The 12,997-nt window shown below is 66.7% G+C and overlaps 2 protein-coding genes across 2 annotated transcripts; one reads left to right on the top strand and one right to left on the bottom strand.

Moving 5' to 3' along the window:
* Positions 1-616: 616 nt before the first annotated feature.
* On the bottom strand, positions 617-4,784 carry RCOR2 (REST corepressor 2). Its single transcript, XM_059872314.1, is given in 12 exon segments — positions 617-880; positions 1,133-1,323; positions 1,413-1,470; positions 1,574-1,651; positions 1,730-1,945; positions 2,395-2,464; positions 2,773-2,897; positions 3,508-3,669; positions 3,794-3,846; positions 4,052-4,132; positions 4,213-4,269; positions 4,667-4,784. Coding segments are annotated over 12 exon segments (1,473 nt in total).
* Positions 4,785-6,804: 2,020 nt separating this feature from the next.
* On the top strand, positions 6,805-12,566 carry NAA40 (N-alpha-acetyltransferase 40, NatD catalytic subunit). Its single transcript, XM_059872382.1, has 4 exons — positions 6,805-6,918; positions 8,815-8,910; positions 10,037-10,089; positions 12,407-12,566. Exons 1-4 carry the CDS (start codon positions 6,913-6,915, stop codon positions 12,504-12,506), a joined length of 255 nt encoding a protein of 84 aa, XP_059728365.1. The 5' UTR covers positions 6,805-6,912; the 3' UTR covers positions 12,507-12,566.
* The last annotated feature ends 431 nt before the right edge of the window (positions 12,567-12,997 follow it).

Below are 12,997 nucleotides of genomic sequence, written 5' to 3'. Positions count from 1 at the left end.
CTGGGGGGGGAGGGGCGGGGGCGCTGCTGCTGCCGGGGGTGGCTCCGGGGTGGGGGTTGGGTGTCCCCTCCCCCCTCCCTCCTTTTTGTCCTGCTGTAGCCCCGCCCCGGGCACCGCCCCTGAGGGTGGGGACACTCTGGGGGAGGGGCCAAACCCAGGCCACACCCCCTCTGCGGTGGATTTTCCAGGTTCTAATTAAAAACTTTCCAGAAAGATCCACGGCCCCCGAGTGGTGCTCGAGGGTGAGTCGGGGTCGTGCTGCAGAGCCTGGGCCCAGTCCGGACCAGTGCTCCCAGTATGGCCCTGGGCTCCCAGTATGGGACTGGTCACCCAAACCAGTGCTCCCAGTATGGGCCTGGGCTCCCAGTATGGGACTGGTCACCCAAACCAGTGCTCCCAGTATGGGCCTGGGCTCCCAGTATGGGCCTGGGCTCCCAGTACGGGCCTGGGCTCCTGCTACAGATCCCTCTGCCCAGTCCGGACCAGTGCTCCCAGTTCAGACCAGTGCTCCCAGTGCCCCAGCACTCGCAGCCGCTGTACTAAAATACCTTTATTGCAAACTGGGACCCCCCAGGACCCCCCCCCCCCCCCGGTCCTCCAGCCCAGCAGGGGGCGCTCAGCGGGGTGGGGCGTGGCCGGCAGCCGGGGGGCGTGGCCTGGCGGCAGGGGCGTGGCCAGGGCGGAGCAGCGGGGGTGGGGCCCGGCCCGGCTGGAGAGGGGGCGGCGGCCGCGGGAGCGCGGGGGGCGGAGCTGGGGGCGGGGCCGGGCGCAGCAGCGGGGGCGGGGCCGGTGGGCGCGAGGGGGGTGGGGCCGCACCGGGGGGAGGGGCTGAGGCAGGCAGCGGGGGCGGGGCCGGGCGGGACACGCCCGTGATCTGCACCTGTGGAGAGAGAGGTGGGGCTGGGTGGGGCCAGGGAGGGGCTGTGGTGTGGGTGGGGCATAGTCATTGATTGATTGGGGTGTGATTGATTGATTGATTGATTGATTGGGATGGGGGCATTGTGTGGGGGAGGGGCTCTGATGTGGATCTGGCCCAGTCCAGGATCAGGACTGGGACCAGTCCAACCTCCCAGCCCAGGACTGGGACCAAGTGCCAGCCCAGACCCACCCGCAGCCCCCGGCCCCTCCTCACCTCCTCCTCCTCCTCCTCCTCGGGCTCGGGGCGCTCCCCCGGGGGCTCCCCCTGGCCCTGGCGCTCCTGCAGGAGCCGCTCGAGGCCCAGGCGGCGCCGCGGGCCCAGCACGAAGCTCCGAACCTGCGCCGCCGTTTTGTTCCCCAGCACGGCCGCCACCGCCGGGAAATCGCGGCCGTAGCGGCGCAGGGCTGGGGACGGGGACACAGGGACGGGGACAGTGAGGGACAGGACACGGCAGGTAACGAGGCTAATTAGGCTAACGAGGGCCGACACTCACCCTGCACCACCAGCAGCTGCTCGTCCGTTGTCCAGCGGGAGCTGAACTTGCTGTTGCCCTGGGAGGTGAGCGCAGGTGATTTTGGGGGACTGAGGGGACAGGGGGACACAACTGGGAGCTGCTGTGACACCGTGGGGACACCCCACAGACAGGGGACCCACCTCAGGCGGCCGCAGCCCCTCCAGGCCCCCGTCCAGCGCCTGCCTGAGGCCGCTGTTGATCTGCTTGATGCGCTGCACCTGCGGGGATTGACTGGGAATTGGGGAGGGGGCTCCGGTGGGGTTTGGGGTGTCCCCGGGGGGTGGCTCGGGCCTCACCTGCCGTTTGAGGGCCACCAGCTGGCAGTCGAGCTGGCGCAGGGCGCGCGCGCCCAGGTCGGGGTTGGCCGTCACCTCGGCCACGTCCTCGCGGCTCAGGCGCATCCCGCGGGGGGGGCGGCGCCGCTGCCGCGCCGGGGGGTGGTGCCGGTACTGCGGCTCCTTGCGCGGCCCTGCCTTGGCCAGGCACGGCTGGCCGGGCGTTAATTAGGCCCGCTCGTTAATTAGTGCCGTTAGCTTGAATTGGTTATGCCTGGGGAACCCCCCCGGAGCACTCACCACCCCCCCCCTCACCTGGAGCTTGGTACGTTCCGCCCCGGCCGCTGCTCTCCCGCACCCCCCCAGCAGGGGGCGCCACCCTGCCCCATTTCTGGGGGGTTTCCCCAATTTTTGGGGTCTCCAGACCCTCCCCCAGCTCCCCCTAGTTCTTTTCAGGGGTTCCCCCAATTCCCAAAGATTCCCCCATTTTGGGGGTCCCACACCATCTTTAGTTTCCCCTCCCAAGCTCCTCCCTCCTTATCTTTAGGGATTCTCCCCCATTTTTGGGGGTCTGGCCCCATCTTTAGGGATTTTCCCCCTTTTCCTCACCCCACCCTTAAAACCCATCCCCCAAATTTCACCCTGTGACTGCCCGAGCCCCCCCAAGCCCCCCCGGGCCCCCCAACCTCTTTTTTGGGGTCCGCAGGCTCCGGGTCCCCCTCGGGGCTGGGTCGCTGCTCGTCGGTCTCGTCGTTGCTGCGGGGCCAGGGGGGAGAGGGAGTTTGGGGGGGGTCAGGGGGGATTTGGGGATTTTGGGGAGGTTTTGGGGGGTTTGGGGAGGTTTCTGGGGTTCAGGGTGGATTTTGGGTAGGTTTCTGGGGAGCTTGGGGAAAGTTTTAGGAAGGTTTTTGGGGAAGGTTTTGGGGAGGCTTTAGGGAAATTTTAGGAAGGTTTTTAGGAAAGTTTTGGGGAGGTTTTGGGAGGTTTCTGGGGGGTTCAGGGTGGATTTTGGGGAGGTTCTGGGGGGTTTCTGGGGGGTTCAGGGAGGATTTGGGGGCCCGTACCTGTCGTCGCGGTCGCGGCGGCCCAGCAGGCGCCGGGCCTGGCGGTCCATGACGCTGGTGCGGGACCGGGTTTTCTTCCAGGAGTAATAGTACTTGACCAGGCTGGGGATGAGCTTGTCTGGGAGCTGGGGGGCACACGGGGGGTTTGGGGGGCACACGGGGAGGTTTGGGGGGCACACGGGGGGTTTGGGGGGGGTTGGGGTGATCTGGTCTTAGGGATGAGAGGTGAAGAGAGAAGTGACCCCTATAAATGGGGGGGAGAAGGTGCAGGAAGACCCCCGAGATCCCCTACAAAAAAAGGGGGAAAACCCCTAAAAATGGAGGAGCAGGAACCCCTAGGAGCAGCAAAGGGGGAAATGGCAGAGAAACCCTAAAGATGGGAGGGGTCAGGACCCCCAAAATCAGGGGAACCCCCAGAAATGGGGGGAGGTACCACCTGGTGGGCAGGGGGGGACAGCAGAGGGTGGGATGTACCATCTCCTGTGAGGGGGGGGGGGGAGGGGGTGGTCCTGTGGCCCCCCAGACCCCCCTGGGGACACATGGGAGCAACAACACCTCCCAAAAGGCAAAAAAAATCCCAAAAAATCCCAAAAAAGCCCCAAAAAGCCGCTGGCCGGGGCTGGATCCAAGCACCCTGAGGGAGGGGGGCCGACCCCGGCGCTGTCCCTCTGAGGGAGGGGGCTGACCCCGGCGCCCCCTCCCCAGGGGGGTCTGGGGGCAGCTCTGGGCTCTCACCATCTGCTGGATGCGGGCGAAGCTCTTGCCGTGGAAGCTGAAGGCCTGCTCGAACAGAACCTTGTCCTCCACCGTCCACTCGTCCGGGAAGGGAGTGAAGTTGGCCAGGTCGGCCAAGGACTTCTCCACGTCGTGTTTGTGCCACAGCAGCATGCCCAGGGCCTGGGGGGCACGGGGGGCAGCAGGGCATTCAGGGGGGTTGAGGGGAGGGGGCAGCAGGGCATTTGGGGGCACCCCGGGGGGGGCAGGAGGAAATTTGGGGGTTTGGGGGGAGGGGGCTCGGTACCTGCTCGATGTTGTAGCCGTGCTTGTCCTTGGCCATGGCGATGTACCTGTCCACTGGGGGGGTCAGGGGGGTCAGGGGGGAGGGACAGGGGTTTTGGGGGCATTTCGGGGGGTAAAGGAGGAGTTAAGGGGGTAAAGAGGGGGGTTGGGAGGGTTGGAGGGGGGCAAGGGGAGGTTCTGGGGGCATAAAGGGGGTGGGGGTCCCCCCGAACCCCCCCTCCCAAGCAGGGCCAGCCGCGGGGGGGGTGGGGGGGCTCACGTTTGGCGTCGGACACGCAGTGGTTGGGGGCCCACACCAGCATCCCCTTGAGCTCCTTGTTGCTGTAGCGAGCGGGGCTCTCTGGGGGGGGCACGGGGGTCACACGGGGGGCGGGGGGACACCCCCGAACCCCCCCCCGACCCCTCCCCAAAGCTCCGTACCTGGTTTGCAGTCGGGAATCACCGCCTGGTAGTCGGCCCCCACCCGGATCATGCTGTCTGTGCGCGGTTACCGGGGGTTACCGGGGGTTCCCGGGGGGGTTCGCACCGCCCACCCCCACCCAGGGGGGCTGCGGGCTGGGGGAGCCGCGGCCGAGCCCCCTCCCCGGCGGCGAACAAAGCTGTGGCCGCGCACACGCGGGCGGCCGGGGACAATGGGGACGGGGCTTTGTTCCCCCCCCCCCCATGTCCCCGTGTGTCCCCCCCACCCGGCCGAACCCCGCGGGGGGGGCGGGGGTGACGCCAGCGCTGCTCCCCCCTCCCCAAATAAACACGTGGGGCGAGCGCGGTGCCCCCGACATCCCCTGGGGGTTTTTTTGGGGGGGGGGCGCACACAGGGGTGTCCTGGGGGTGGGGGGCTCGCAGTTTGGGTTTTATTTGGGGGGGGGTCACTCACCGTGGGCGTGCTCGTCCTCACTGGCCTCGTCCTCGGAGTGGGGGGGTCCCGCGGCGCCCCCCGCCTTGGCGCGGCTGCGGGACAGGATCCCCGAGGGCTTCTCCATCACCGACGGCATCGCCCGGAGCCCCCCGAGCCCCCCGGGGGTCCCCGCGCGGCCCCGCGGGGCGGGGGCTCGGCCCCGGCGCCCCCCCCGTCCAAACTTTGCCCCGAGCGCGGGGGCGTTTTGGGGAGGGGGCGTGGGAACCCGGGGAGGGGGGAGGACGCGGGGCGGACCGCAGGGTCCCTCCCCCGGCAGGAGCAGCGCCCCCCGAGCGGGGGAGAAGCCGGGGGGCTCCAGGGGAGGGGTCCCGGCCGGGGGGGGCCGTGCCGGGGGTCCCGAGCGCGCCGAGCCCGCACAAAGCGCCGCCGGCCGCTGCCGCCGCCTCCCGGTGCCAAAGTAGTTCCAGCTCCCGCGGCCTCAGCACGGCCCCCCCGCCCCCCGTACCCCTCCGCGCCGCCTCGGGGGGACCGGGGGGGCTCGGCACCGGGGGTCGGTACCGGCACCCCCCGGAGGGGCCGGGGCAACAAAGGGCCGGGGGCAGCGGGGGGATAAAGGGGCTGGGGTCGGACCTCCTGTGGGGCTGGCGGGTCTGGGGTCTGTCCCCACATGGATTTAGGGGCTGTCTCTGTGTGGGGCTGGGGTCTGTCCCCACATGGATTTAGGGGCTGTCTCTGTGTGGGGCTGAGGTCTGTCCCCCTGTGGGGTCTGGGGTCTGTCCCCATGTGGGTCTGTCCCTGTGTGGGGCTGGGGTCTGTCCCCCTGTGGGGCTGGGGTCTGTCCCCATGTGAGTCTGTCCCCCCATGGATTTAGGGTCTGTCCCTGTGTGGGGCTGGGGTCTGTCCCCGTGTGGGGCTGGGGTCTGTCCCCATGTGAGTCTGTCCCCCCATGGATTTAGGGGCTGTCCCCATGTGGGGCTGGGGTCTGTCCCCATGTGGGTCTGTCCCCCCATGGATTTAGGGTCTGTCCCCATGTGGAGCTGTGGGGCAGCTGTGGGGGCTGGGGTCCATCCCGATGTGGGTCTGGGGGCCCATGGGGATCCCCCCCACCTCCATCACCCTCTCTAGGGCTGCCCCACATCCCCCATCACCCCCTTCCCTCTGGGGGTGCCCTCTGGGTCCTGTGGGGTCACCCCATTGCGGGAGGGTTTGGGGCTGGATCAGAGCTGTGGGGCCGGGTTGTGGGCTGGGCTGAGGGCTATGGGGCAGGCATGGGTGCCAGACTGGAGTCTGTCAGTCCATACTGGGGGCTGTGGGGCCGTGCCAGGATCTGTGGGGCCGCACCGGCTCTCTGGTGCCAGTTTAGGGCTGTAACGGGGTCTCTTGGGCAGGTTTAGGTCCATACCAAGTTCTGTGGGGCCACACCGGGCTTGTGGGGCCGGTTTGGGGCTGTACCGAGCTCTGTGGGGCCGTACCGGCCTCTCTTGTGCCGGTTTGGGGCCGTACCGGGCTCTGTGGGGCCGTACCGGCCTCTCTTGTGCCGGTTTGGGGCCGTACCGGCCTCTCTTGTGCCGGTTTGGGGCCGTACCGGGCTCTGTGGGGCCGTACCGGCCTCTCTTGTGCCGGTTTGGGCCGTACCAGGCTCTGTGGGGCCGTACCGGCCTCTCTTGTGCCGGTTTGGGCCGTACCGGGCTCTGTGGGGCCGTACCAGGATCTGTGGGGACGTACCCAGTCCGTGAGGCCAGTTTAGAGCTGTACTGCGTCTGTGAGGCCGTACAGGCTCTCTGGTGCCGGTTTAGGGCCACACCAGGCTCTGTGGGGCCGTACCGGGTTTTTGGGGCCGGTTTACGGCCCTACCAGGGTCTGTGGGGCCATACCGGGCTCTCCGCGCCCCCCCGCTCCCACAATGGCGGCCCCGCTCCCCTCAGCGCACTGGGCGTGGCCTCCCACGCTCCCGCCCTTTCCGCTCTCAGCCAATCAGCGCCGAGCCGCCTTCGCGCCCCGCGCCGCCGCCACGCGCCCGCTGACCCCGCCCTTCCCGCTCCACTTTCGCGCACGCGCGGCGGCCCCGCCCCGCGCCACCGCCCCCATGGCCCCGCCCCTTTCCCCTCCGCGCCGGCGCATTGGCCGCCGGCCGCGGGCTCGCGCGCTTGGCGCTCCCCCCTCCCCCCCCCTTCCCCCCCCCTTATAAATAGCGCGCCCCCCGCGCGCGCCCCCTCAGACCCTCCGCGCCCCCCGCGCCGTGAGGAGCCGCCGCCGCCGCCATTATGGGGGTGAGCGGGGCCGCGCCGCGCCCGGGGGGGCTCGGCCTGAGGGGAACGAGAGCAGGGGTGGGGCCTGCCGGGCGGGTTTGGGGCCGCCCGAACTGGTGGAGGGTCGCCGCGAGGGGACGCGGGAGTTCTGCGAGGGAATTTGGGGTCGTCTGAGAGGCTGGGAGGTCACCGCGAGGCCTTCCGGGGGTTCTGTGAGGACATTTGGCACCGTCTCAGTGGTACAGGGCTATCGTGGGGGGGACTGGGGGCTCCTGTGTGGAGGGACTGGGATTTGGGACTTTCCGTGAGGTTTTGGGGTTGTTTGAGGTCATTTGGGGCTCTCGGGACGATGCTTGTGACTCTGCGAGCGGTCTGGATGCTGCTGTGAGGAAATCGAGACCATCTGAGGCTCTTGGGGCTTCTGTGAGGCTTTTCGTGAGAATTTGAGGTTCCCACGGCAAAATGTGGGATTTTCTGAGTGGATTTGAGGCCGTTAAAGACGATTTGGGGCTGTGTAGAGAGAGGTGTTCAGGACTAGAGGGGATTTGAGGGGGAATTCGGGGCTGTCTGGGGCTCTCTAAGTTGGTTTTGTGCTTCCCCAGACACCGTGCATGATGTCCGATCCAACCCCGCTGGAAAATTCCCACATTTTCCCCCCAAAATGACCCTAAAGTGGAGATTTGAGCATGCACAACCCAGCCAGCAGCAGGTGGGGGCTGCTGCAAGCCCCCAGAACACTTTAATTCCCCCCAAGGCACTGACAGAAGTGGGTTGGAGGGACGCTGACCCCGTCCCTGTCCCCACCCCGCTGCTGTTCCTCTCCAGGCTTTGCTTTTGGGCGCATTTCACTCGATTTTGGTGCTGCTGAAGCTCAGGAATCCCAGTCCCTCTTTGGAGATTTGGAGGGATCCCAGCAGGATCCTTCATTTTGGGTGAAATCCCCCCCATTTTTCGTGCCAGTCTCTTCCCATTTGGGGAAAACCACTCCAAAGGAACAGCTCGGTGTGGCTGCTGCTTGCTGTCACCTCCTGGTCCCACCTAAAACCCCCAAGATTTTGGGGCAAAACCCCTTCAAAGTGCAGCAGCAACCCCAGGGATACTGAGAATTCAAAGCTGCTTTTATTCCTAAAACCCTTTTCCCCTCTAAAATTTCGGGGGAAAATCCCCACAAAGTGCATCAGCCCAGCAGGAGCACTCACTGAACACTCAGCACTGATTTTTTCCCTAAAACCTCGAGATTTTGGGATGCCAGCTCCACCCTGATGGATTTTAATATCGTTAATGTTAAATCTGGTCATGAATGACTCTGAGGCAGCACTTTTGGCATTGCAGGGGGGCAGAGCTGGGAAGGGCTGGGTGCAAATTTGGTGCCAATCCCTGGCGATTTGGTGCCAATTCCTGGAGTTTTGGTGCCAACCCCTGGCGTTTTGGTGCCGTTTTGGTGCCAATCCCTGGCGTTTTGGTGCCGTTTTGGTGCCAATCTCTGGCGTTTTGGTGCCGTTTTGGTGCCAATCCCTGGCGTTTTGTGCCAATCCCTGGCGTTTTGGTGCCGTTTTGGTGCCAATCTCTGGCATTTTGGTGCCGTTTTGGTGCCAATCCCTGGCGTTTTGGTGCCAACCCCTGGCGTTTTGGTGCCGTTTTGGTGCCAATCTCTGGCGTTTTGGTGCCATTTTGGTGCCAATCCCTGGCGTTTTGGTGCCAACCCCTGGCGATTTGGTGCCAATTTGGTGCCAACCCCTGGCGATTTGGTGCCAATTTGGTGCCAATCCCCGGCGTTTTGGTGCCAATTTGGTGCCAATCCCTGGCGTTTCAGTGCCCATCCCTGGCGTTTTGGTACCAATCCCTGGCGTTTTGGTGCCAATTTGGTGCCAACCCCTGGCGTTTTGGTGCCCACCCCCCCCTCGTGTTGCGTTCCAGAGGAAGTCGAGCCGGGCCAAGGAGAAGAAGCAGCGGCGGCTGGAGGAGCGCGCGGCCATGGCAGCCGTCTGTGCCAAGGTGGAGGCTGCCAACAAAGTGAGTGTGGCACCTGGGCTGGGCTGGGCAGGGCCACAGGAACCGGGCATGGGCACTGGCACAGCCCTGGCACAGCCCTGGCATGGCTGAGGACCCGGGCAGGGTGGCAGGAGTGGGCACGGCCCTGGCACGGCCCTGGCACAGCCCTGGCACGGCCCTGGCACGGCCCTGGCACAGCCCTGGCACGGCCCTGGCACAGCCCTGGTATGGCTGAGGACCCGGGCAGGGCAGGGTGGCAGGAGTGGGCACAGCCCTGGCACAGCCCTGGCACAGCCCTGGCATGGCTGAGGACCTGGGCAGGGCAGGGTGGCAGGAGTGGGCACAGCCCTGGCACGGCCCTGGCTCAGCCCTGGCACAGCCCTGGCATGGCTGAGGACCCGGGCAGGGTGGCAGGAGTGGGCACAGCCCTGGCACGGCCCCGGCACGGCCCCGGCACGGCCCTGGCACGGCCCTGGCACGGCCCTGGCATGGCTGAGGACTCGGGCAGGGTGGCAGGAGTGGGCACGGCCCTGACACGGCCCTGGCACAGCCCTGGCACAGCCCTGGCACAGCCCTGGCATGGCTGAGGACTCGGGCAGGGCAGGGTGGCAGGAGTGGGTACAGCCCTGGCACAGCCCTGGCACAGCCCTGGCACAGCCCTGGCACGGCTCTGGCACGGCCCTGGCACAGCCCTGGCATGGCTGAGGACCTGGGCAGGGCAGGGTGGCAGGAGTGGGCACGGCCCTGGCACGGCCCTGGCACAGCCCTGGCACAGCCCTGGCATGGCTGAGGACCCGGGCAGAGCAGGGTGGCAGGAGTGGCACAGCCCTGGCACGGCCCTGGCATGGCTGAGGACTTGGGCAGGGCAGGGTGGCAGGAGTGGCACAGCCCTGGCACGGCCCCGGCACGGCCCCGGCACGGCCCCGGCACGGCCCCGGCACGGCCCTGGCACGGCCCTGGCACAGCCCTGGCACGGCCCTGGCACAGCCCTGGCATGGCTGAGGACCCGGGCAGGGTGGCAGGAGTGGGCACAGCCCTGGCACAGCCCTGGCACGGCCCTGGCACGGCCCTGGCCCGGCCCTGGCACGGCCCTGGCACGGCCCTGGCACGGCCCTGCTGCCCCTCGGCGCTCTCTGGTCTCTCGCAGCTCCGGGATCCCCTCGAGGCCTTCCCGGTGTTCAAAAAGTACGACAGGAACGGGTGAGTGCCCGAGCAGCCACGCTGTCCCCAGGGCTGATCCCGGTGTCCCCAGGGCTGCTTTGGGTGTCCCCAGGCTGATCCTGGTGTCCCCAGGCTGATCCCGGTGTCCCCAGGCTGATCCCGGTGTCCCCAGGGCTGCTTTGGGTGTCCCCAGGGCTTTGGGTGTCCCCAGGCTGATCCCAGTGTCCCCAAGGTTGATCCCAGTGTCCCCAGGCTGCTTTGGGTGTCCCCAGGGCTGATCCCGGTGTCCCCAGGCTGATCCCAGTGTCCCCAGGGCTGATCCCGGTGTCCCCAGGCTGATCCCAGTGTCCCCAGGGCTGATCCCGGTGTCCCCAGGGCTGATCCCGGTGTCCCCAGGCTGATCCCAGTGTCCCCAGGGCTGATCCGGTGTCCCCAGGCTGATCCCAGTGTCCCCAGGGCTGATCCCGGTGTCCCCAGGGCTGATCCCGGTGTCCCCAGGGCTGCTTTGGGTGTCCCCAGGCTGATCCCGGTGTCCCCAGGCTGATCCCGGTGTCCCCAGGGCTGCTTTGGGTGTCCCCAAGGCTGATCCCGGTGTCCCCAGGCTGATCCTGGTGTCCCCAAGGTTGATCCCAGTGTCCCCAGGCTGATCCTGGTGTCCCCAGTGTGTTCCTGGGGTTCCTGAGGCCATTCCCAGTGTCCCCAAGCCCTTCCCGGTGTCCCCAAGCCCGGTGTCCGTCTGTCCGGCAGGCTGAGCGTGTCCATCGAGTGTCACCACAGTGTCCCTGAGCCCTTTCCCAGTGTCCCCACGGTGTCCCTGAGCCCTTTCCCAGTGTCCCCACGGTGTCCCCAAGCCCGGTGTCCGTCTGTCCGGCAGGCTGAACGTGTCCATCGAGTGTCCCCACGGTGTCCCTGAGCCCCTTTCCAGTGTCCCCACGGTGTCCCTGAGCCCTTTCCCAGTGTCCCCACGGTGTCCCCAACCCCTCCCCAGTGTCCCCACGGTGTCCCCAAGCCCGGTGTCCGTCTGTCCGGCAGGCTGAACGTGTCCATCGAGTGTCACCACGGTGTCCCTGAGCCCTTTCCCAGTGTCCCCACGGTGTCCCTGAGCCCTTTCCCAGTGTCCCCATGGTGTCCCTGAGCCCTTTCCCAGTGTCCCCACGGTGTCCCTAACCCCTCCCCAGTGTCCCTGAGCCCTTTCCCGATGTCCCCACGGTGTCCCCAAGCCCGGTGTCCGTCTGTCCGGCAGGCTGAACGTGTCCATCGAGTGTCCCCACGGTGTCCCTGAGCCCTTTCCCAGTGTCCCCACGGTGTCCCTGAGCCCTTTCCCAGTGTCCCCACGGTGTCCCTAACCCCTCCCCAGTGTCCCTGAGCCCTTTCCCAGTGTCCCCACAGTGTCCCTGAGCCCTTTCCCAGTGTCCCCACGGTGTCCCTGAGCCCTTTCCCAGTGTCCCCACAGTGTCCCTGAGCCCTTTCCCAGTGTCCCCACGGTGTCCCTGGGCCCTTTCCCAGTGTCCCCACGGTGTCCCCAAGCCCGGTGTCCGTCTGTCCGGCAGGCTGAACGTGTCCATCGAGTGTCACCACGGTGTCCCTGAGCCCTTTCCCAGTGTCCCTGAGCCCTTTCCCAGTGTCCCCACGGTGTCCCCAACCCCTCCCCGATGTCCCCACAGTGTCCCCAAGCCCGGTGTCCGTCTGTCCGGCAGGCTGAACGTGTCCATCGAGTGTCACCACAGTGTCCCTGAGCCCTTTCCCAGTGTCCCCACGGTGTCCCTGAGCCCTTTCCCAGTGTCCCCACGGTGTCCCTGAGCCCTTTCCCAGTGTCCCCACGGTGTCCCTAACCCCTCCCCAGTGTCCCTGAGCCCTTTCCCAGTGTCCCCACGGTGTCCCTGAGCCCTTTCCCAGTGTCCCCACGGTGTCCCTGAGCCCTTTCCCAGTGTCCCCACGGTGTCCCCAACCCCTCCCCAGTGTCCCCACGGTGTCCCCAAGCCCGGTGTCCGTCTGTCCGGCAGGCTGAATGTGTCCATCGAGTGTCCCCACGGTGTCCCTGAGCCCTTTCCCAGTGTCCCCACGGTGTCCCTGAGCCCTTTCCCAGTGTCCCCACGGTGTCCCTAACCCCTCCCCAGTGTCCCTGAGCCCTTTCCCAGTGTCCCCACGGTGTCCCCAACCCCTCCCCACGGTGTCCCCAAGCCCGGTGTCCGTCTGTCCAGCAGGCTGAACGTGTCCATCGAGTGTCACCACGGTGTCCCTGAGCCCTTTCCCAGTGTCCCCACGGTGTCCCTGAGCCCTTTCCCAGTGTCCCCACGGTGTCCCCACCCCAGTGTCCCCACGGTGTCCCCAAGCCCGGTGTCCGTCTGTCCGGCAGGCTGAACGTGTCCATCGAGTGTCGCCGCGTGTCCGGCCTGGAGCCCTCCACCCTGGACTGGGCCTTTGAGCTGACCAAGGCCAACATGCAGAGCCTGTGAGTGCCCCCCCTCCACACCTGAGGCATTTTCCCACCCCAAATCCCCAGGTGTGGATTTTCCCCACTGCAGGGTTCCTGGCTTCCCGTGATTTTGATGGCCCACCTCGATTTTTGCCATGATTTCCCCCCCAAACCCCAATTTTTCCCCCCAAATCCCAATTTTTCCCCCCCAAACCGCCTTTCCACCCCCCAAACCCCCATTTTTCCCCCCAAACCCCTGTTCTTTTCCCCCCAAACTCCTGTTTTTTGGCCCCCCGACTCCATTTTCCCCTTTCCCAATCCTATTTTCCCCCCCCAATCCCATTTTCCACCCCCAAACCCCATTCCACCTACCCAAATTCTCGGGTTTTGCCCCCAAACCCCCCTTTCCACCCCCCAAACTCCCACTTTTCCCCCCAAACCCCAATTCCCCTTCCCCAAACCCCCATTCCCACCTCCCAAACCCCAATTTTTCCCCCCAAACCCCAATTCCCCTTCCCCAAACCCCTGTTT

The sequence above is a fragment of the Haemorhous mexicanus genome, chromosome 35 (genome assembly GCF_027477595.1).
Source record: "Haemorhous mexicanus isolate bHaeMex1 chromosome 35, bHaeMex1.pri, whole genome shotgun sequence".
NCBI classification, from domain to species: domain Eukaryota; kingdom Metazoa; phylum Chordata; class Aves; order Passeriformes; family Fringillidae; genus Haemorhous; species Haemorhous mexicanus.
The sequence above is the reverse complement of the archived record's forward strand: the minus strand, read 5'-3'. Positions and strand labels throughout refer to the sequence as shown.